The sequence below is a fragment of the Chiloscyllium punctatum genome, chromosome 7 (assembly GCF_047496795.1).
Source record: "Chiloscyllium punctatum isolate Juve2018m chromosome 7, sChiPun1.3, whole genome shotgun sequence".
In the NCBI taxonomy this organism is placed as follows: domain Eukaryota; kingdom Metazoa; phylum Chordata; class Chondrichthyes; order Orectolobiformes; family Hemiscylliidae; genus Chiloscyllium; species Chiloscyllium punctatum.
The window spans coordinates 103,358,623-103,382,813 of record NC_092745.1 but is presented as its reverse complement, the minus strand read 5'-3'; the positions used below and the strand labels follow the sequence as shown (position 1 = coordinate 103,382,813).

Sequence of the window (24,191 nt, the reverse complement as noted above, 5' to 3'; positions counted from 1 at the left end):
AACATTAGGTGGTCTACCCAGAGCTTGGACATGCTTCATTGAGCAGGCCAAAGACAGAAAGGTCAAAAAGGAAAAAATTGGAATATTCACAATTAACTTGTCATTCTCTGGGTTGAATGTTATATTACATGTTCTGGTAAATTGTCAGCAATTGAATTAAATCTAAGATCTGGTACTTCCCTAGCCTCTCTGTTTTATTTATTGAAGAAAAGTCTCACTTGTGCCATCCATTAGGACATCTTTTAACACTATGTTGAATTTTCTTTTAAAAAAAGGGGAGTCACAACTATTGACCACAATCCTTACATTTGATATCATCACAACTTTGCTGCCTGTAACTGTGTAACTTTTATATTTTCATTCATCCTGACCTATGCTGTTTCAGGAGCAATGTACCAACTAAGGTTGGGTGATGGTCAGTTATGTAACACAAATCCATAACTGCCAAGAAACAGACTGCAGCAAATATCAAAGTAACTGGTAATATGTAAACTTTAAAAACAACCTGACAAAAGTGCAATGTTAAAATTCTACTGAAAAGACATTTCATAGACTTTTCACTAAAATGAGACTTACAATCTTTCCAAAAGTGTAGAGCCACCATCAGCTGCCATTCCATTTATAACAAGTTCATTGAATGCAGACTGAGTTCTCAGAGGTTTGAAGGGAACCAGCTGAAAAGAAGAGAGAACATTTAGGACACAAGAAAAATAAAGGATAAAAATTTAATCTGGAAGTAAGTAGCCAAGGTGGTGGCACAGTAGTAATGTCACTGAATCACTAATCCAAAAGGCTCAGGCTAATGCTGTGGGGTCAGGGGTAAATTAAGGGATGGAAGGTCACTTCAGCCAAGTGAAATGTACATCTTGTAGTATGCGTGAAGTTACCGACACAATGGGCCTCCCAGAAGAACATCTGCAGGAAGTGTCATTGGCCACACAAGCTTGAGCTCCAGGAACCTGCATCTGTGAGGTAGACGACAACGTAGGTGGAATATTTAGTAAAGTGGTTATCTTGCAGGTTAGACTGTTCAGGCAAGAGGGAATTGGTGACTGTCAGGCAGTATAAATTAGTATAGGACCCAGGCAGCCAATGTACCTTGCATGTGGCATGCTTTAGAATTGGTTCCATTAAAAAGTCACTGAGACCGATAGTTCCTCAGGAGAGTGCAACCAGAGCCAAGTCACTGGTGCCTTGGGGGGTTCAGCTGTACAGGGGACTAATCTGGTCCCCTCACCAATAGCACTAGCAAATTTACTGTAAAGATGTTTATCTTAGTCCTATTCAGATGTAGACAGATGTAGACAAGGTGGAAGGTAATGAAGGAGAATAGAAGATCAATAATGATAAGGATTCCAGAGTCAGAGAAACAGACACACATTTATGTGACTGTCAAAGTGGATCCAGGATGCTATGTTATCTCCCTGGTGCCAGGATAGCATATGTTATGGAATGGCTGCAGGATCTTCTATTTAGGTAGAAATGGGAATGAGGTTTGAAAGCAGATTTCAGGTCCTCATTGGGAGACTGAAACAGGCAAGATCTCTAAAACAGTGGTCTCCAGAACACGGCAGTCCCACACACTCGTGAGCACAGAAATTGACCAAATGCGTATGTGGCTGGAAAGATTGTGCAGGAGTAGGTATGTTTCTAGGGCGCTAGGATTGGTTCTGGGGAAGGTGACCTGTACAAGATGGACAATCTACATCTGAACAGGACTAAGATAACTTTTTTACAGTGAATTTGCTAGTGCTATTGGTGAGGGTACCAGATTGGCAGGGGATGGAAACCCATGGGCAAATTCAGAGCAGAGAATGAGAGATAGAAACTTAAACAAACTTTGAAAGATAGAGGAAGCACAGACGAAACAATGAGCAGTTTTTAAAAAGATATGTGCGTAAACTGAAGTAGTACAGTGAATAAAGCCAAGGGCACAGAATGGACACACAACAGCATGCTATCAATACTTATAATAGTAACCTTGCTGAAAGAAGGAAAAAGACAGCAGCTCAACACTCTTGATTGTACAGCTTTCATAATAGGGAAGGTAATCGGGTAGGTACCATTATTGGTTAAGTGATGAATCAGAGGACAGAAGGGGTGAAATACTATAAGAAACATGTTATGAGGCCAGATCAATTGAGCTCAGAAACAAATAAAGGAGCAGTACACTGCTCGCATACTATAGATCCTAAAGAGTAGAACAGAATTAGAGGATCGAATGCATAGATAAATTTCTGAATGCACAAACAATAGGGCAATCGTAGTGGAGGACTTCATCTACCAAATATCAACTAGGATTTAAAAAGGACAAGGTCTACAAAATTCTTGAACTGCATTAATTATTTTAGTCATATCAACCCCAGTGAGAGAGGGCCCATATAAAAAGCTTAATCTTAGGAAGTGAAGTTTGGGCATGTGGATGTAGTGCCCATTTTGAAGATTGTGATCGTAATAGTTAGATCTGGAATCATTATGAAAAGTGCCAAAGATAGAAAGGGAGTAAAATTCTAAATTGACAGAAAGCAAATTTTACAAACGTGACAGATGATTTGGCAAAAGTGGACAGGTTAAAGCAAAGTCAATGACAACCTAGTGGGAGTCATTCAAAAGCAAGTTTATGGGCACAGTGCAGACATGTCCCCAAAAGAAAACACTGTGGTATTGCCAAAACAAGAACCATCTTGGTTCTCTAGAAGAGCACAGGGAAACAAAATAGAAAATTAGAGCTTACGATGATCTCAAAACTTTAAGGTGTTACTTCCTTGAGTACAGTGGTGGAATGAACAAGTAAATTCGGAAAACAAAAGGAGGATACTAAAAAGAAATACTGGTCAATTCAAGGAAAATCCAAACAAGGTGTTTTATTAGATGTTAACATTAAAAGCAAGGGGATGACTAAGGAAAGGATCGGGGCAATTGGAGATGCACATAGTAACTTGTGCATGGATGCAGAAAATATGGGCAGGGTCTTGAATAAATATTTTGATTTTATCTTCACAAGGGGCAGGAATAACGTGGACATTTTAGTTAAAGAGGAGTGGGAAATATTATACGTAATTTCTCAATAATGAAAAAGAAAGTACTTGAGAAATTGGCCTCGAGGGTAAACGAATCTCTGGAGCTAAATGAATTATATCTTAGGCTGTTCAGGGAAGCAAGGGGAGAAATAGTAGAAACTCCAAGGATCATTTTCCAATCCGGAATAGATACAGGCAAGGTGTCAGAGGATTGAGGGTCTGGAAATGTTTTATCATTATTCAAAAAGGGTGGGAGGGATATGTCAAATAATTATAGGCTGATCAGTCTGATGTCAGTAGTGGACAAAATTACTGGAATCAGTATTAAGAAACTAGATTATCTGCTATTTGTAGAGGCATGGATTAATCAGGAATAGTCAGCATGTTTTTGTTAAGCAAGAATAATGTCCAAAATTGGTTCAACGGCTGGAATAAAGGGATAATGGTCAACAGGTTTTTTTTAAAAATGAAAAGCATATAAAAGTGATGTTTTGGGTCCCTTGCTGGAGGTGGTATTTATTAGTGATTTAGTCTTAAATGTGGGAAATTTGCAATGACATCAAAATTGGCCAGGTGGTTGACAGTGAATAAGATCACTATCTGCTGCAGCAATGTACCAATGTTTGGTTGGCAGGGCAGGTAGATAAAGTGGGAAAGAGGACTTATGGAAAAGTCAATTATCACAGGGCACAAAACTGGAGATGATTTGTAGAAAGATTAGAGGGGACAGAAGGAAAAAGCTTTTAACCCAGAGACACAATTCTCTGCTTATTTTGATGGTCGAGCTGTAGACACTCAATCCCTTTGAAAGGATGCTGATGCTCAAGCTACAACCGAAGCACTGGTCTGCAGACCAAATGCTGCTAAATGGGATTAAAATAGGCAGCTAATTTCTTTTTTAAGATTCCCTAGAGTGTGGAAACATGCACTTTGGCCCAACAAGTCCACACTGACCCTCCGAAGAGTAACCCACCCAGACCCATTTCCCTCTAATGCACCGAACACTGTGGGCAATTTAGCATGGCCAATTCACCTGACCTGCACATCTTTGGACTGTGGGAGGAAACTGGAGCACCCGGAGGAAATCCACACAGACACGGGAGAATATGCAAACACCACATAGACAGTTGTCAGAGGCTGGAATCGGGCCACTGTACTGCCCCTTTATTCAGCTAGCACAGACATGATAGGCTGAATGGCCTTTCTCGGCTATATCTTTTCTACAGCTTTAAGTAACTGTCATTCCTTTCAACAACCAAAAGCAGTGAAGTATGTTCTGCAGAATTGTTGAACTGAGTCCCATTTATAGTCGAACTTTACATTTTCTTTTAAAATCAACACTACGAACATTAATTCATTAAAAATAAACTGAAGTAATATTTACTACACATTCTAGTTTTGATATGCAGTGGTATGGAATGAGGATTGTTTACTGGATTAACATAGTCCTTCCAGGCAAAAGCAGAATCTGCTCTCCACTGCCTCTCCTCCTTCAAGTCAGCTTTAGGTGGAGCATGACTTCACCCTGCACTCACCTGAACAAGAATACGGTCACATCCAAAAAAAAAGCTACACCACTTGCCATAAATAATTTAAAAAATGGAAAACTTTCCAATCACTGGATCTAAGCAAGCACACAGTATATACAAATCATTCTTTAGGGCTCTTGTGACACAGTGGCAGTGTCCCTACCTGTGGGCCAGAAGGCCTAGGTTCAAGTCCCACCTGCTCCAAAGGTGTGTAGTAACATCTTGGAGCTGGCTGATTAGAAAATTTCTACAAGCCCTTCTTTCCTCACAAATTGACATTGATGTGGTGTAGGATCAATAAGTCTGACCACCGTTCTGAACTTCATCCACCAAATCCTGTTGCATCCCTGAAGGATTCCATTAAGTTTCTAAATTGATTTTTATGAATTCATTTCTGCTTTTCATCACTAGTTTCCCTCATAGGAAATACAACATAGAAATTATCGGAGAATCGGCCATGACTTTATTGATTAGGCTACACGCGCTGCAATCAGGATTTACGTGCACTTAAGCATTAATATCGTCAGGCTGCATTCAGCAACCTGCCCCATAAGCAATCTTTTTAGTAGTTTGCTTAGGTAGTATTTAATAGCAGCTTTCCCTAACCTCAAGGTGGTCACATTGTCACCCAGCCTGCACGTAGAACGTTTCATCAATATTACTTCTGCGTGCAAAGTGTTATTAACTAGATTCCTTCACAGATATGTCCAATTTGACAGAAACAAAGGAAGACTTATGTCTTAGACAAGCTGAAACAAACTGTTTATACCAAATGTTTCTTATCCTTTAAAGGCACAGCTTTCTACTGAGGTATGCTCCTATGGGTACTGGCAATCTCCTAGCTCCCATTTTTCATGCATAGTTTTTGACAAGTTTCAAAAAACATTTGACTTAAGCATAAGGCTATTATTTGACACCCAAGTTCAAAATTTACGAAAGGACCATTGGACTATCATAAACAGTGAGAAACCCAAGAGCTTGTTTTACTTTGTCAGGAAGAATGGATACGAATTGTGGTGTTCAGATTTGGCCTGGCTGATATCAGCTAATTTAGCAAAGGATAGGAATTGAATCACTATATTCCTAACACATTGTTATGAAGATATATTATGTAAAGTATTAATTGTACAGTCATTCCTCTATCTGCAAGGGTTCCATTTCTGAAATGTCATGCGACTGATGAAATTCACAGGTGTACAGTTCATTACAAATAAATTAATAATCACGGACATGCAATTTTTGCCTGTTGATTTTTGTTGTTACTAGGTGAATTTGCTATCCGTGATTTTGTGGATACAATGCATTTACTGTACATCTTGAATGTTTTGGAAAGAACACAGGCTGCAGCAATTATAAGGTTGCATTTTCATGGAACACACTGTTTGGATACAGACACCAAGATTGTAACATTCAGAGATTAGGTTTCATTTGTAAAAAAGTGTGTTGGATTTGGTCTCAAAACAAAGTCCCAGATAGCTTCCCAGAACAACAGCTTTTGCCCTCACACCCTCTTTCTTGGAATTCCTTAAGTTTCACAGTTGACATTCCAACTGGAAGACCTCATTACCACAACTGGAGTGTTCTTAGTAAAAGGGAGAATTTGGAATCAACACTACTGTCCAACACAAACTCAGAGAGACTTGATGGGCTGAATAGTATACTTCTGCTTCTACATCTTATGGTCTTATATTGTTCTAGATAACTGTTCTAAATATACTCTATGATTCCTTCCCCAGCCAATTTGATTTCTTAAATTTACCTAACGATTAAAGTCATCCATGATTAACGTGCTTCTTTTTTACATACCCCCATTATACCCCAATTTATTGTCCAATAGTATGGCTACTGTTGGGAGGAGGGAGATATACTACTTCTACCAGCGTCCTTTTCCCCTTGCTATTTCTTACCTCCACCATATGGATTCTATATCATCCACTCCAGCCTCATTTCTCGCAATCATACTTACTTCATCTTGTACCAACAAAGCTACACCCCACATTTCCCTTTCCGCTTGTCCATTTAAAAATGGACGTATCCCTAAATATTTAGTTCTCAGCTCTGATCCCCTTGTAACCATATGGCTGTAAGATCATACCAATTAACCTCTATTTGTGACATTAATTCATTTATTTTGTTCTGAATACGGAGCAGTTGAGCTGATAAGTTTGCCTTTATGATTTCTTCCTTTTTGATCCTATTTGCTGTGTGGAACATGACTTCAGCTACAGGTGCCAAAAAAGAAACCTGCAGTTACTGTAAATCAGAGACAAAACATCAAGTGGATGGGTCACTTGATTCAAATCGTTAACGCTGATTTCTCTCCACAGATGCTTCCACACTTGCTGAGTTTTTCCAACAATTTCTGTTTTTGTCAGCGACAGATGCATTTGGGATCATTTGAGAGTCGTGCTTTTTGTTGAATTTAATGGTTAGTTGGAAAAAGTGCCAACTCACCAAGAGTGAGAGAGTTTCTGCCACTAAACTACATTTTACTACTCTTCTGATCTTTTGCACTTCCAAAGCAATATTTGCCTCCCTTTCCCACAAGAAAATTTAAACTCTCTTGCACTCAAGGACCCATCACGGAGAACTACGTAACAGACATCACTAAAAACAACAAGTTTCATATTCCTGGCATCTCTCAATGATGGAACCTTCAAAACATAATGCATCATTTACATTTTTTAAATGTTTTGCTTGCCTGAATAATATTTTCACTTCACAATTTTTCATAAATGCATTCAACTCTAATATTTCAAAATCCTGATCTGGCCTTGTTTGGGTGCCTAGCCAATTCAGCTTTCCAACTCAACTTTGCAATTTCTCCATTTCAGTTTTCAAACCATTGTATCTTTTTGCGAGGCTCTGCTTTGACTGAAGCAATGAGGCTAAAATTTTCCAATACGATTTCAAATACAAAGTGGCATTTGATCCATTCTACATGATTTCCAATCTGATACACTAAGTTCTGGATGCAGCTTTGCTCACTGAGCTGGAAGGTTCATTTTCCAAATGTTTCGTCCATACTAGGTAACACCTTCAGTGAGCCTCTGGACGAAGCACTGCTGATGATTCCTGCTTTCTATTTATATATTTGGGTTGGTGATGTCATTTCCTGTGGTAATGCCATTTCCTATGGTGATGTCATGTCCTGTTCTTTTTCACAGAGGGTGGTAAATGGGGCCCATGTCAATGTGTTTGTTGATAGAGTTCCTGTTAGAATACAATGCTTCTAGGAATTCTCGTGCGTGTCTCTGTTTGGCTTGTCCGAGGATGGATGTGTTGTCCCAGTCAAAGTGGTGTCCTTCCTTATCTGTATATTAAGGATACTAGAGAGAGAGGGTCAACTAGCCACAAAACGCCATGACCCTCTCTCTCTAGTATCCTTACATACAGATAAGAAAGGACACCACTTGAATGTGTTGTCCCAGTTGAAGTGGTGTCCTTCCTCATCTGTACGTAAGGATACTAAAGAGAGAGAGAGGGTCATAAAGAAGGGCTTATGCCCGAAATGTCGATTCTCCTGCTCCTTGGATGCTGCCTGACCTGCTGCGCTTTTCCAGTAACACATTTTTCAGCTCTGATCTCCAGCATCTGCAGTCCTCACTTTCTCTATAATATGTTCTACACCCTCCCACCACCAAGAAAGCCCACTGGATCACATTCCTAGCAGATACCTAATTTGATACCTTCCCTTTTGGCACACTTTATCCTGGAACAACAATGTCCTGTCCCACTTGGAGATTCTGGCCGATCAGAGGCTATGGTTGCTGGCAGAACCCCACCATCAGAAAGAGGATCAGCATGAAGACAGTTAGGCTATTGTGTGTGGTGGGGTTTATAGGACTGGAGGCAAGGGCTCAGAAACCAGGCAAGAGGTTAAAGCTCTCAGAGGCCCTGACAGCGAGAGGTCCCCACTGCCCTTAGCCTGGCATAAGTGAATGCAGCATGAGGAATTCTCACTGCCTGCCCTCCCAAACTGACACCATGTCCGCACTGGTCACCATGTCAGGTAGGCTGGCTCTTGTACCTGCTGAAGTACCTGAAGCCCAGTTTGGAGGAGGCCTTCATACGGCCCTAACAGAGAGCATGTCAGGAAGGTTCCCACTAGAGAACATTATTTTAGACTACGTGGGGACAGAATGGGTATCTCCCCAGTGCTATCTCACTGCAGGGATGTCTGAGACTTGATGGAACAAGGAACAGGTAGTGGATACATTTATTGGATGAGGATTGTTCATATAAATATGGGGAAACTAATAATCACCCCTTCCTGTGATTTCTCAGGTGAGAAAGAAACACTGCCTTCACAGTGACAGTGGAGGAGGGGGACGTGGAACTAGTTCATCTCTCCCAACAGGTCATCATAACATTTCACTAACATTTAACAGCATGGCAAATACCCCCTGCCCAGAAAACACAGCATGGAAAATCAGCCTGTCTTTTCAGTCAAAAAACAAAAAGCCATATCAAAAAATATGGGTTACTCCACAGCATCAGTTAGCTCAGAATGCTTGGAAGCTGAGAGTTACAGTTACATAAACTCTATTAAGATTTAAACGTCCTCAATAAAAACAGATGCTTAAAAAGGTACTTTATGCCAAGACCAGACAAAATCGAATAGAATAATAGAAGGAAGGAAAAAGTGCAGGAATATGGGGAGCGAGCTGAGGAATGAAGACCTGGTTCAGGTGAGATGGTCAAATGGTTCCCATCTGCGCTATGCTATTTGAATTCTATAGTACATCCTTCCTAAAGGTAGAACCATTGAGGACCTGCTGTGTTTTATCAAAAGAACATTTCTCTCTGCTCCTTCTGTTTATTAATAAACCCACCGTATGGCCAGCCTCCTCCAGCAGCTGTTTGGTTTCCATTACTGCACGTTTCATGCTGGCATTGGGAATCCAAAACTCGTCACTCTCATAATAACCTATTCTCAATGGTTTAGAGCTGGAAAACACCTAAAATGAAAGAACATAAATCAAATGAAAGTGATAGTTACATACTGAGCAGAACAGTTGAGAGCTGTGCAAGCATATTTTAATTTTTTATTCATTCATGGGACAAGGGCATCACTGGCTAGGCCAGCAATTATAGCCCAGAGGGCAATTAAGAGTCAACCACATAGCTGTGGGCCAGACCAGTAAGGATGGCAGATTTCCTTCCCTAAAGGATGTTCTATGAATCAGGTGGGGTTTTCCCTGACAATTGACAGTAGATTCATGGTCATCATTAATTCCATTCTTAATTCCAGATTTTTTTTATTGAATTCAAATGCCACCATCTGCCATGGCAGGTTTCAAAAGCCAGGTCCCCAGGACATTACCTGGGTCTATCAATTAACAGTCCAGCAATAATACGACAAGGCAGTCACCTCCTCTATCGAATTTTTAGCAGAGCTGGGTCAATGGCTTTGAATTCTAAGGAGAACGGAGATAGAGGCTTGGATTTTCATGCATGTCAAATAAAAGACATGAAGATGACGTAAAAAGTTATAAGCAGGCCCAATTCTGGGATTTCTAACCCCATTCCATTTTTGATAATAAGAGTGTAGATCGTGAGCCTGTACTCCTGCCCTGGTCAGTTGTATTGAAAAATTCCGAAAGAATCCATTAAGTGTCAAAATAATCATACAGTCATTAAGATGGGAAAATCAACCTACTTTTGGTTTTATACAGTTGGACTCCATATGAATGTTTCGCTGAGTTCCAAGAATGACTCTGCAGGGGTCAGTTTACACAACTGCATTGGTTGATAAATAGCTACATAACTTTCTCAAAATTAAAAGAAATATCAATTTATAAGTTTTTCAATGCCCATGCATTTTTTTTTGGAACAAGATTAAAATAACTTGAATATGAAATTCAATGGAGGAGAAAGTGAGGACTGCAGATGCTGGAGATCAGAGCTGAAAATGTGCTGCTGGAAAAGCGCAGCAGGTCAGGCAGCATCCAAGGAGCAGGAAAATTGACGTTTTGGGCATCAGCCCTTCTTCAGGAATCTATGAAATTCAATGCCTATGTTTCATTCACAGCTTGGTGAGAACCTAAGAGGGGCAATATTACGTGTTAGTATATGGTTCAATGGTACTGGGCAAGTAGGCATACAAGATATCAAGGAGCATCTTATATGTTGTTACCTATGACATTGAGCTGCGAGACCTAGTGAAATCCCTTAGCACACTTGATTTAATTGGAACACAATTATACAAAACAAGCAAGAATTATTTTATACAAAGTGTGCCTATAAGAAATTCTAATCTGCACTTCACTATAGTCTGCTTGTTAAAATAAATGGATACAAAATCATGGTATATATTGGAATTATAAATAATGTTTCCAATAGTATGAAGTCCTATGTTGAGACCACAATTCATAACATTTCCCGGAGATCTATTCTAGAAGTAGAATCATAGAATCCTTACAGCGTGGAAAGAGGCCATTTAGCCCATCAAGCCTATATCTATTCTCGGAAGAACATCTCACCCGGATCCAGACCCCAACCCTATTCCTGTCATCCCACATTTTATCATGGCTAATCCACCTAAACTGCACATCCCTGGACACCTCGGACAATTTATCATGGCCAATCCACCCAACCTGCACATCTTTGGACTAGTAGGCTAACCTGGAAGTGTTAGGCACTGAAAATGTCAAAAAATCATTTATTTAACAGTAGCCTAACTCACCTTGAGCCACAATTATTGATGGTCCATCACAATAAATTCCTCTTATTCTAAAAGGATCAGAAGCTTTGGAAATTCTTTTGGATGATGTGGGGTGGAGGCAAGAGGGGGAGCAGGAGGAAAGACAAAAGGATAAGATAAAAGTACAGTTCAACTCACACATTACCTCATCATTGAAGGGAATAGGTGGTACAGTGGGATCCAACAGGAACATATCTTCACATAACAGAGCTCTCATGCACAATGCCAAACTATCCACATTCCTGGCCATTGGGCCAACTGCCGCATCAACTAAAAAGAAAATAAAGGGAAAGATTGCATTTTTTTTTAAAATCCCTTGCATTCTACCATGACAGTAGGCTATATTTCTCTTCTCCATTTCTGTCTTTCAATTAGTTTGGAAAACTAATGATGTTATTTCAAGTATTTCATTTGCCGTTTTTCCTCTTCCATCTGGTGTCCACTCATTTTGGGACAGGGGAACCATTTCCCAAATACTGGAAGTTCATTGGCTGAAGTATTCAAAGAGAAAAAAGTGTTCAGAGAAGGAACAAACTGAGACTCCATAAACATTCACTGGAGTCAGGAATGTATAACTCCACTTAAGTGAGGTATCCCAAGGACACCTGGCCCAAATGTATAGGTTCAATCAGAATTTATCACTCAGGAATCCATGCAAGTTGACAAATCAAGGGAAGGAACTGACTTCACATGCTTATGGACATGGTGCCAATCAAGTAGACTGCTTTGCCCTGGACAATGTCAAGCTTCTTGAGTGTTGCAGGAACTGCACCCATCCAGGCAAGTGAGGAGTATTCCATCAGACACCTGATTTTTCGATGATGGGCAGGCTTTGGGGAGTTAGGAGGTGAGTTCTCACTGCAGAATTCCTAGCCTCTGACTTGCTCTTGCAGCCACTGTCTTTCTGGTTAATGGTAAATCCCAGGATGTTGATCGTATGGAATTAAGTGTTGGCCATTGAACATCAAGGGAGGATGGTTAGACTGTCTTTTATTGGAGATGGTCATTGCCTGTCATTTGTGTGGAACAAATGTTACTTGCCGCTTATCAGCCCAAACCTAGTTACTGTCCAGATCTTGTTACAATTGAACATGCACTACTGCAGTATCAATCAGCAAACATCCCCACTTATGACCTCATGAAGAAGGGAAGGTCTTTAACAGCATAGAGATGTACAGCATGGAAACAGACCCTTCGGTCCAACCCGTCCATGCCGACCAGATATCCCAACCAAATCTACTCCCACCTTCCAGCACCCGGCCCATATCCCTCCAAACCCTTCCTATTCATATACCCATCCAAATGCCTCTTAAATGTTGCAATTATACCAGCCTCCACCACATCCTCTGGCAGCTCATTCCATACACGTACCACCCTCTGTGTGACCCTTGGGTGTCTTTTATATCTTTCCCCTCTCACCCAAAACCTATGCCCTCTAGTTCTGGACACCCTGATCCCAGGGAAAAGAGTTTGCCTATTTATCCTATCTATGCCCCTCAATTTTGTAACCCTCTATAAGGTCACCCTTCAGCCTCCAACACTCCAGGGAAAACAGCCCCAGCCTGTTCAGCCTCTCCCTGGAGCTCAGATCCTCCAACCCTGACAACATCCTTGTAAATCTTTTCAGAACCCTTTCAAGTTTCACAACATCTTTCCGATAGGAAGGAGACCAGAATTGCATGCAATATTCCAACAGTGGCCTAACCAATGTTCTGTACAGCCGCAACATGACCTCCCAACTCCTGTACTCAATACTCTGACCAATAAAGGAAAGCATACCAAACGCCTTCTTCACTATCCTATCTACCTGTGACTCCACTTTCAAGGAGCTATGAACCTGCACTCCAAGGTCTCTTTGTTCAGCAACACTCCCTCGGACCTTACCATCAAGTGTACAAGTCCTGCTAAGATTTGCTTTCCCAAAATGCACCACCTCACATTTATCTGAATTAAACACCATCTGCCACTTCTCAACCCATTGGCCCATCAAGTCTAGATCCTGTTGTAATCTGAGGTAACCCTCTTCGCTGTCCACTACACCTCCAATTTTGGTGTCATCTGCAAACTTACTAACTGTACCTCTTATGCTCGCTTCCAAATATCATTTATGTAAATGACAAAAAGTAGAGGGCCCAGCACCAATCCTTGTGGCACTCCATTGGTCACAGGCCTCCAGTCTGAAAAACAACCCTCCACCACCACCCTCTGTCTTCTACCTTTGAGCCAGTTCTGTATTCAAATGGCTAGTTCTCCCTGTATTCCATGAGATCTAACCTTGCTAATCAGTGTCCCGGGTGAACCTTGTCAAACGCCTTACTGAAGTCCATATAGATCACATCCTCTGTCCTCATCAATCTTCTTTGTTACTTCTTCAAAAAACTCAAATCAAGTTTGTGAGACATTAGTTCCCAGACACAAAGCCATGTTGACTATCCCGAATCAGTCCCTGCCTTTCCAAATACATGTACATCCTGGCCCTCAGGATTCCCTCCAACAACTTGCCCACCACCGAGATCAGGCTCACCGGTCCATAGTTCCCTGGCTTGTCTTTACCGCCCTTCTTTAACAGTGTCACCATGTTTGCCAACTTCCAGCACCTCAACTGTGACTATCGATGATATAAATATCTTAGCAAGAGGCCCAGCAATCACTTCTCTAGCTTCCCACAGAGGTCTCAGGAACACCTGAGCAGGTCCTGGGGATTTATCCATCTTTAACCGTTTCAAGACATCCAGCACTTCCTCCTCTCTAATCTGGACATTTTTCAAGATGTCACCATCTATTTCCGAACAGTCTATACCTTCCATATCCTTTTTCACAGTAAATACTGATGCAATATATTCATTTAGTATCTCCCCAATTTTCTGTGGCTCCACACAAAGGCTGCCTTGCTAATCTTTGAGGGGCCCTATTCTCTCCCTAATTACCCTTTTGTCCTTAATATATTTGTAAAAACCCTTTGGATTCTCCTTAATTCTATTTGCCAAAGCTATCTCATGTCCCCGTTTTTCCCTCCTGATTTCCCTCAAAGTATATTCCTACTTCCTTTATACTCTAAGGATTCACTCGATCTATCCTGTCTATACCTGACATATGCTTCCTTCTTTTTCTTAACCAAACCCTCAAATTCTTTCGTCATCCAGCATTCCCTATACCTACCAGCCTTCCCTTTCACCCTAACAGGAATATACTTTCTCTGGATTCATGTTATCTCATTTCTGAAGGCTTCCCATTTTTCAGCCATCCTTTTACCTGCAAACATCTGCCTCCAATCAGCTTTCGAAAGTTCTTGCCTAATACCATCAAAATTGGCCTTTCTCCAATTTAGAACTTCAACTTTTAGATCTGGTCTATCCTTTTCCATCACTATTTAATAATGAATAGAATTATGGTCGCTGGCCCCAAAGTGCTGCCCCAATGACACCTCAGTCACCTGCCCTGCCTTATTTCCCAAGAGTAGGTCAAGTTTTGCACCTTCTCTAGTAGGTACATCCACATACTGAATCAGAAAATTGTCTTGTATTCTCTTAACAAATTCTTCTCCATCTAAACCTTTAACACTATGGCAGTCCCAGTCGATTTTTAGCAAGTTAAAATCCACTACCATAACTATCCCATTACTTTTACAGATAGCAGAGATCTCCTTACAAGTTTGTTTCTCAATTTCCCTCTGACTATTGGGTGGGGGGGGGGGTTCTATAATACAATCCCAATAAGGTGACCATCCCTTTCTTATTTCTCAGTTCCACCTAAATAATTTCCCTGGATGTATTTCCAGGAATATCCTCCTTCAGCACAGCTGTAATGCTATCCCTTATCAAAAATGCCACTCCCCCCTCCTCTCTTGCCTCCCTTTCTGTCCTTTTTGTATCCTGGAACATTAAGCTGCCAGTCCTGCCCATCCCTGAGCCATATATCTGTAATTGCTATGATATCCCAGTTCCATGTTCCTAACCATGCCCTGAGTTCATCTGCCTTCCCTGTTAGGCCCCTTGCATTGAAATAAATGCAGTTTAATTTATTAGTCTTACCTTGTCCCTGCCTGCCCTGACTGTTTGTTTGACTCACTTCTGTTCTCAGCTATACCCGTCTCAGATCGATCTCCTTCCTCACTATCTCCCTAGGTCCCACACCAACCCCCCACCTTACTAGTTTAAATCCTCCCAAGCAGTTCCAGCAAATTTCCCTGCCAGTATATTCATCCCCTTCCAATTTCAGTGCAATCCGTCCTTCTTGAACAGGTCACTTCTACCCCAAAAGAGATTCCAATGATCCAAAAAAGTGAATCCTTCTCCAATACACCAGCTCCTCAGCCATGCATTCATCTGCTCTGTCCTCCTATTCCTGCCCTCACTAGCTCATAGCACTGGGAGTAATCCAGATATTACTACCCTTGAGGACCTCCTTTTTAAATTTCTGCCTAACTCTCTATAATCTCCCTTCAGAGTCTCAACCTTTTCCCTTCCAATGTCGTTGTTTCCAATGTGGACAATGACCTCCTGCTGGCCCCTCTCCCCAGTGAGAATATTCTGCACCCTCTCAGAGACATCCTTGATCCTGACACCAGGGAATCAACACACCATTCTGGTTTTTTTCTCTGCTGGCCACAGAAACATCTGTCTGTACCTCAGACTACAGAATCCCCTAACACAATTGATCTCTTGGAAGCCGACGTACCCCTCATTGCATTTAGAGCTAGTCTCAATACCAGAAACTTGGCTGTTCATGCTACGTTCCCCTGAGAATCCATCACCCCCTACATCTTCCAAAACAGCATACCTGTTTGAAATTAGTATATTCACAAAAGACTCCTGCCCTAGGTGCCGACCTCTCTCACCCTTCCTGGAGTTAACCCACCTATGTGACTGTATCTGAGACTCCACTCCACCTTCCCACCCCTGCCTTCCTATAACTGCCAATCACATACTGTTGCTGTTGCAAATTCCTCATCGGTTCTATCTGTCTCTCCAACCGATCCACTCGATCTGATAAGATTCGCATCCAACAGCATTTATGGCAGATATAATCCGCAGTAACCCTTAAACTCTCTTTAAACTCCCAAGAAGTACATATCACTGTAAAGGCCATTTTTGCTCCTTCACAATCTACAGACCCAGAAAATAATACAGTCTTATTCCTCTACAAACACTGCCCCAGGTTAAATTAATAGCTATGGCTTATATTTAAAGTTTAAGAGAGTTATCTCCGAAAACATAGAATCAAGAAAGAATCCACAATACTCCCTACTGCAGGCTCTCTCTTGGACAGACTTAAAACAACGATTAACTTATCTGATTCTGTGCTGTGAACTTCACCCCTCAGTTCCTCCAAGATTAGTTGTGAATTTCACTGTTTGTTAATTTTTCCAGCTGCACTCCGATGTCCAGCAATACACGGATTCAAACAGCAAAGGCGGTAACTGTGCAGGTTCTCTCTCTCTCTCCTGCACTGTCCTCACCATGTGCTTCCTTTGTCTGCTCTTCTCCCTTTTAAAACTGCTGTTGTTTTGACTTTTTTTTTTCCAGGGTTCCAAAACAATGCAACAGCATATAAGACAGTAATTGCTGCTCCTGGAATTCGAGGAAATCACCTCCAACACCTGAAATACCTCAAAAAAAAAGGAGCAGCTCTTACAGCCAGAAATTTTTCCGCATCCTCCATCTTGGGTTACCCAACTGAAGATAGATGAGCCACAGGCACTACCCTGAAGAATTCCTGCAAATGTGTCCTGGAACAGAGATGACTGACTTCCAACAACCACATGCATGTTCCTATATGCCAGACATGACGTCAACAGTGGAGGGTTTGCCCCAATACCCACTGACTCAAATTTCATAGGGCTCCTTGATGCCACACTGACAACCCTTGATGTCAAGGCTGCATTTAAACACTCTCACTTCCCCTCTGGAATTCAGCTCTTTTGTCTATGTTTGAACCAAGGTTGCAATGATGTCAGGTGGTGAGTGGATCTGGCGAAGCCCAAGCTGGGGTTCACTGAACAGATTATCTCTGAGCAGGTGCTGCTTGATAGCAATGTTGGTGACACCTTAAATCACTTAACTGATGATTAAGTCATTATAGGGATGATTGAGACTGTTAGGGCAATTATTAGGCAGGTTGGATTTGTCCTGCTTTTTGAGTACAGAGCGTACTTAGGCAATTTTCCATATTCCACAACATGCCAGTCATGTAGCTGTACTGGATTCACATGGCTAGGTGTATGGCAAGTTCAGGAGCATGTGTCTTCGGTACTATAGATGGAATGCTGTCAGGGCCCTCAGCCTTTGCAGTATCCAGTGCCTCCAATAGTTTCTTGATATCCTGTGGAGTGAATTGAATCGGCTGAAGACTGGTATCTTTAATGCTGGGACTACTGGAGGAGGCCGGAATGGATCACCCACTCAGCACTTCTGGCTGACAACTGTTGCAAACATGTCAGCCTTATCTTTTTGCACTTGAGTGCTGGGCTCTTCCATCATTGAGGAGGGAAATACTTACGGAGCCTCCTCCTCCATCATGTTGTCTAATTGTCTACCATCATTCACAATGTGACAAGACTGCAGAGCTTAGATGTGATCTGTTGGTTGGGAGATTGCATAGCTGTGTCTATTAATTGCTGCTTATGCGGTTTGCCATGCAAGTAGTCCTGTTTGGCAGCTTTATAGTAAATTGGCGAGTTATAGATTCATACAGCACAGAAGCAGACCCTTCAGTCCAACTCATCTGCACTGACCAGATATCCCAATGTGACCTGGTCCCATTTGCCAGGATTTGCCTTATATCCCTCTAAACCCATCCTATTCATCTACAAATCATTTTAAATGTTGTAATTGTACCAGCCTCCACTATTCCTTCTGGCAACTCATTCCTTACATGCACCATCCTCTGCATGAAAAAGTTACCCCTCAGGTCCTTTTTAAATTTTTCCCCTCTCACCTTAAACCTATTCCCTCTAGTTTTGGACTTTTTTCCTCCCCCACCTAAGGAAAAAGATCTTGGCTATTCACGTTTTCCTGCCCTTCATGATTTTATATACCTCCATAACAGTCATCCTCAGCCTCCATCAGTTGATCCCAAAATGAAATATTCCTACCTTCTCTTGGAACTTACAGATGGACCAAAGTTGTAGGGAACAGATCCATGAAAATTCTGAACTTTGCAGATTGTCCCTTTTTACCAACATCAAAAAGGCTCCTCAAAGTAGGTTTTACACCTAATTAAAACCAAAGAACATAAAGCTTTTTGCATAGTATGCATAAACTGCAGCAATGTGGTGGCTGAAATGTTGCTAGATGCTTAATTGTTGACTCATTCATTTTCTAAAATGAGTTGCTTCCACTCTATTGCGCTCAGTCAGTCTCCCATATAAACGAAAGATCAGGATGTTCCTGCAGTGACTGTAATGAGGTCAGCCAAGTGTACTTCATAGAACATGAGTTCCCCGATTGGATCGGATTAACATCCTTAATCAGGGAACCCTGGCTGACCAGGTAAGAACAGGAGTGTCCAGTATCCTGTTCACTCAGAGCTGGCCATGAGGGAGCTGGATCAGCGTCAAGGACTCTCCATGTGTAAGTAAAGGGTGAGTTGGTGACAGGATATCAGCCTGTGTGGAGGTATTTCAGTTCCTATAATATTATGATGCATGATCCGCAGAGGAAAATCTTCGTCAATCAGGTACTTTGGAAATAATTTGTTCCCTTGATCAGCCACTGCTAGAGTCAGGATGGAGAAATATCACCTTTCCTGATGAAGGGCTTTTGCCCAAAACATCGATTTTCCTGCTCCTTGGACACCTGGCCTGCTGTGCTTTTCCAGCACCACACTCTGGACTCTATTTCTCCAGGAGACAACACAAGAACAAACCAGATACTGGTCTAAACTCCAAAAGGGACTATGTAGCCATTTTTGCACAACCACTGATATTTTAACAGGAGGTTCACTCACTTCCACCCTCCAAACTACTTTCAGTTATTGGCGGAGGTCATCTGCTCACTGAAGGCCTAGTTTCAAGCCAGGTTCCACACTACAACATCAGAGTTGTGAAGACATAATGCTATCAGAAAGGATTTCCCTCACATCTCCGATGTCCCCACAGGTTTTGGAAGTCTTCAGTGCAACCTTTGTTTGTCAACCAAAGAGTGGCAAAGTGACTCAGTGGTTAGCCCTGCTGCCTCACAACACCAGGGACCAAGGTTTGATTCCAGCTATGGGCGGCTGTCTGTGTGGAATTTGCACATTTTGTGTCTGAGTGTTTCCTCCTGCTGCTCAGGTTTCCTCCCACAGTCCAAAGATGTGCAGGTGAGATGGATTAGCCATGCTAAATTGTCCACAGTGTCCATGGATGTGCAGGGTAGGTGAACTAGCCAAGGGAAAAGTAAAGTTACAGGGATAGGACAGGGGCTAGGTCTGGGTGGGATGCTCTTTGGAGGGTTGGTGTGGACTTGGTGGGCTGAATGATCTGTTTCCATACTGATGGAACTCTATGATCAAAAAGGTGCTTTGTGATTCTCAAGCTGATTCAGCAATGCCTTCATCTCCCGGCAGGGCTGCCGGACCTCCTGAGGGATTTCCCAAAGTTGCTGGCCCACTGCTGTCCATTATAGCAGAAGGTGGAAGGACCGTCTGCTGCCAGCATGACAGATTTCCGGCCACCCAGTTGGTTCCGATACCTACAGGAAAATCCAGCTTCAAGGTAAATGTTGGTTTAACATGTGATGCCTGTCTAAGAATCTAGATAAATTATAAAAGTAGAGAAAGCTTTGCAAGCATGATGGTTAAGATACAATGACAAAGAAACAGAGCTAATTAAGGTGCTGGCATTTCTTAGTAGAGGGATAACATACAAGTTAATAAAGTAGAATGTTATAACCCCATGAAGAGCTCAGAGTGCTATGTGCAGTTCTGTTTAACCCTTAAAAGTGATTAACTTAGAGGGCTCAAGAGTTGGAGTAGCTGGTTAGCTCTTTGGAGCCAGTACAATAGATCAAAGGCCTCTTATATTGTTAAATTCTACAATTCTATACCTAACTTTTGAGAAAAAGCTTATAATTTTTGAATGAGTACAAAAGAAGGAAAGTGAAATGATTCCAGGCATGTTACAAAAAAATTAAAATCATCATTAAAAAGCAGTCAAGGGAAATAACCTTGTTCTTGAAAATCAAACATAGTTCAACTGTTGACATGTAATTCATACTGGATGAGGCAAATTATTCACTATAATAAGGAATATAAAAGCCAGACAATATTGGGAAACAAATTGAAGGTCACTTGGAATTTTTTATAAACTTACCAGTTTTTTGTCCAGGTAGAGACGCTCTGATTCCTTGAGAGCTAAATAACATATCAACAATAAAAAATGTCAGTGAAAGAACCAGATTCCTCTTTGTAATCATTCATGGTGCTTTAATGTAATAATCATACAGCTGTACAGGGCCCTGGTGAGACCACACCTGGAGTACTGTGTACAGTTCTGGTCTCCAAATTTGAGGAAAGACATTCTGGCTATTGAGGGAGTGCAGCGTAGGTTCACGAGGTCAATTCCTGGAATGGCAGGATTGCCTTACACGGAAAGACTGAAGCGACTGGGCTTGTATACCCTTGAGTTTAGAAGACTGAGAGGGGATCTGATTGAAACGTATAGGATTATGAAAGGACTGGACACTCTGGCAGGAGGAAACATATTTCCGTTGATGGGGGAGTGCCGAACCAGAGGACACAACTTAAAAATACGGGGTAGACCATTTAGGACAGAGATGAGGAGAAACTACTTCACCCAGAGAGTGGTGGCTGTGTGGAATGCTCTGCCCCAGAGGGCAGTGGAGGCCCAGTCTCTGGATTCTTTTAAGAAAGAATTGGATAGAGCTCTTAAAGATAGTGGAGTCAAGGGGTATGGAGATAAGGCTGGAACAGGATACTGATTAGGAATGATCAGCCATGATCATATTGAATGGCGGTGCAGGCTCGAAGGGCAGAATGGCCTACTCCTGCATCTATTGTCTATTGTCTATTGTCATACAGGGCGATAGTTTAGTTTCAATGGAAACCTACTGACAAAAACAAACACATGAACAATGGAATATCCTCCATTACTCTAATCTGAACTTTCAAAAACAAACGAGAGTGTGCTCAGTTCAGAGAAAAAAAATTTTCAAACATGAATTTGAATTTTTGTTGAATTAATTAAATTGAATTCATTTCTGAAACAAGACTCCAACCAATTTCTCATATTATTGGAGGTGAGCTGAGGGACAGGGGGGCCATTCTCAGTGGTTAGCACTGCTGCCTCACAGCGCCAGGGACCCGGGTTCAATTCCTGCCTCGGGAAACTGTCTATGTGGAGTTTGCACGTTCTCCCCGCGTCTGTGTGGGTTTCCTCCGGGTGCTCCGGTTTCCTCCCACATTCCAAAGATGTGCAGGTTAGGTAAATTGGCCATGCTAAATTGCCTGTAGTGTTAGGTGCAGGGCTAAATGTAGGGGAATATGTATGGGTGAGTTGCTCTTCAGAGGGTCGGTGTGGACTTGTTGGGCCGAAGAGCCTGTTTCCACACTGTAGGGAAGCTAATCTTATCTAACCACTGGAAGTTGGTTGGTCATTTAAACAGCTAAAAAGGCACGTGCCTTCCTTTTAACAACCAATGTACTTTTAATTCAAGTCAGCTCGCTTTCCCAAGATTTAGGAAATTTCAGCTGAAATGAGCTACAAAGGACTCATCCACATGGAATATGGTTAACTTAATGTGCAAATGAAACAAGGCATGTGAAAAAAAAAATTCATTCAATGAGGAGTTTTGACATGGAATGTACTGCATTCTGAAAATATGGATGCATGCTCAGTTCAAGTATTCAATAGAAATGCTGTGCAAGGATTAGCACTAGGGAATAGAACCAGTACATGTACAATGGGCCAAATAGCCCCCTTTGCACCATAGCTGTTCTGTAGTTCTGCAATGTGGCTTTACAGAATTACCTGCAGACCAGGAATGTTGCCTTTCGCCTTCCAACATTCCCCTCAACATATCTGCTCCCTAACCACTATCCCAAAATAATATTCCCCACACCCCCAGATTTACCGGATCCCAGACCAGCATTTACAGGCTGTAACTATGTATTTCAGCACCTAACAGGTCTTCAACACTTCAGTCAGGCTGGTTGCAAGCATGAAACCGAGAGGAAGAAATTCAAACTTGTCCTGCAGTTTTAACTGCATGGGCTTCAGGAAGTCCATTCTTCCGGATAACAACCTCAAAACAGTATCATCCTAGCACAGAACAGCCCCAATTCCATCAATCTGTCTTTCACTCCACATATCTGAAGTTCTTTATTCATAAATCAGAGTGCTTGCACTTTCTTACAGGCCTCATTGGTTGCAAATTGCATAAGGTAATTACAGGCATATGAGAGAGGAACTGACGAAAATTGACTGGAAGTAGAGCCTACTGGGCAAGACAGTAGAGCAACAATGGCAGAAGTTTTTTGGGTGTAATTGAGGACACAGTACAGAGGTTCATCCCAAAGAAATGTAAGATTATCCTGGGTTTGTTGGGGGGGGGGGGGGGGGGTGGGGGTGGGGGGGAGCTGTATGAATTACCCAGCCATGGCCGATGAAGGAAGTCAGGAAAAAGAGAGAGCCTATAAAGTGGCCAAGAGCACTGGGAAATCAAAAGATTAGGAAGACTACAAACACAAACAGAGGATAACAAAGAGAGAAATAAAGAAGGAGCGGATCAAATATGAAAGATAAGCTAGCCAGTAATATTAGAAATGAGAGTAAAGGTTTCTGTCAATACATAAAAAAAACACAATCAGTGAGGCAAAAGTAGAAATTCAGCTGCTCCAAGTTAATGCTGGAAGGCTAGTACTGGGAGATAAGGAATTAGCTGAAAAACTTAATAAGTACTTTGTGTCAGTCTTCACAGTGGAAGATAGGGGTCATATCCCAACAATTAAGGAGAGTCAGGGGGCAGAGTTGAGTATGGTAGCCATTACAAATGAGCAAGTGCCAAAAAAGCTACAAGATCTAAATATTGATAAATCTCCTGGCCCCAATGGACTACATCTTAGAGTTTGAGAGAGGTGGCTGAGGAAATAGTGGAGGCGCTGACTGTGATCTTTCAAAAATCACAAGTCAGAGAAAATTCCAGATGATTGGAAAATTGTTGTTGTAACCCCCTTGTTCAAGAAAGGTTCAAGACAAAAGATGGAAAATTACAGATCGATTAGCCTAACTAACCTCGGTTGTTGGTAAAATTCTAGAATCCATCATTAACGATGAGATTTTTAAATTCTTGGAAGTACCGAATCAGATTAGAACAAGTCAGCTTGGATTTCCTAAGGAGAGGTAGTGCCTGACAAACCTGTTAGAATTCTTTGAAGAGGTAACAAGTAGGTTAGACCAGGGGAAACCCAGTGAATGGTATCTATCTAGACTTCCAAAAGGCCTTTGATAAAGTGCCTCACAGGAGGCTACTGATTAAGGTGAGGGCCCATGGCGTTCAAGGTGAGCTACTGGCCTGGATTAGCGATTAGCTGTCTGACAGAAGGCAGAGAGTTGGGATAAAAAGTTCCTTTTCGGAATGGCAGATGGTGACAAGTGGGGTCCCACAGGGTTCAGTGTTGGGGCCGCAGCTGTTCACTTTATATATTAATGATCTGGATCAAGGGACTGGGGGCATTCTACCAAAGTTCGCCAATGATACTAAGTTAGTCGGGCAGGCAGATAGTCCTGAGGAGGTGGGGAGGCTGCAGAAAGATTGAGACAGTTTAGGAAATGGCTGATGAAATTCAACGTGAGCAAGTGCGAGGCCTTGCACTTTGGCAAACAGAATACAGGCAAGGACTATTTTTTTAAAACAGTGAGAAAATTCATAAAGCCAAAGTACAAAGGGATCTGGGAGTGCTAGTCCAGGATTCTCTAAAGGTTATTTTGCAGGTTGA

The 24,191-nt window shown here is 41.8% G+C and overlaps 1 protein-coding gene across 2 annotated transcripts in view; it reads right to left on the bottom strand.

The window, feature by feature from the left end:
- LOC140480001 (vitamin D3 hydroxylase-associated protein-like) overlaps positions 1–24,191 on the bottom strand; it is a 68,553-nt gene that overhangs the window by 25,965 nt on the left and 18,397 nt on the right. For both annotated transcript variants that reach the window (XM_072574477.1, XM_072574478.1), the window contains 4 exons: positions 20,548–20,588; positions 11,401–11,525; positions 9,385–9,510; positions 577–674 (listed from right to left, as the gene is read on the bottom strand). In XM_072574477.1, coding sequence (XP_072430578.1) covers positions 577–674; positions 9,385–9,510; positions 11,401–11,525; positions 20,548–20,588 — 390 coding nt within the window. The remainder of the gene's footprint in view (positions 1–576; positions 675–9,384; positions 9,511–11,400; positions 11,526–20,547; positions 20,589–24,191) is intronic.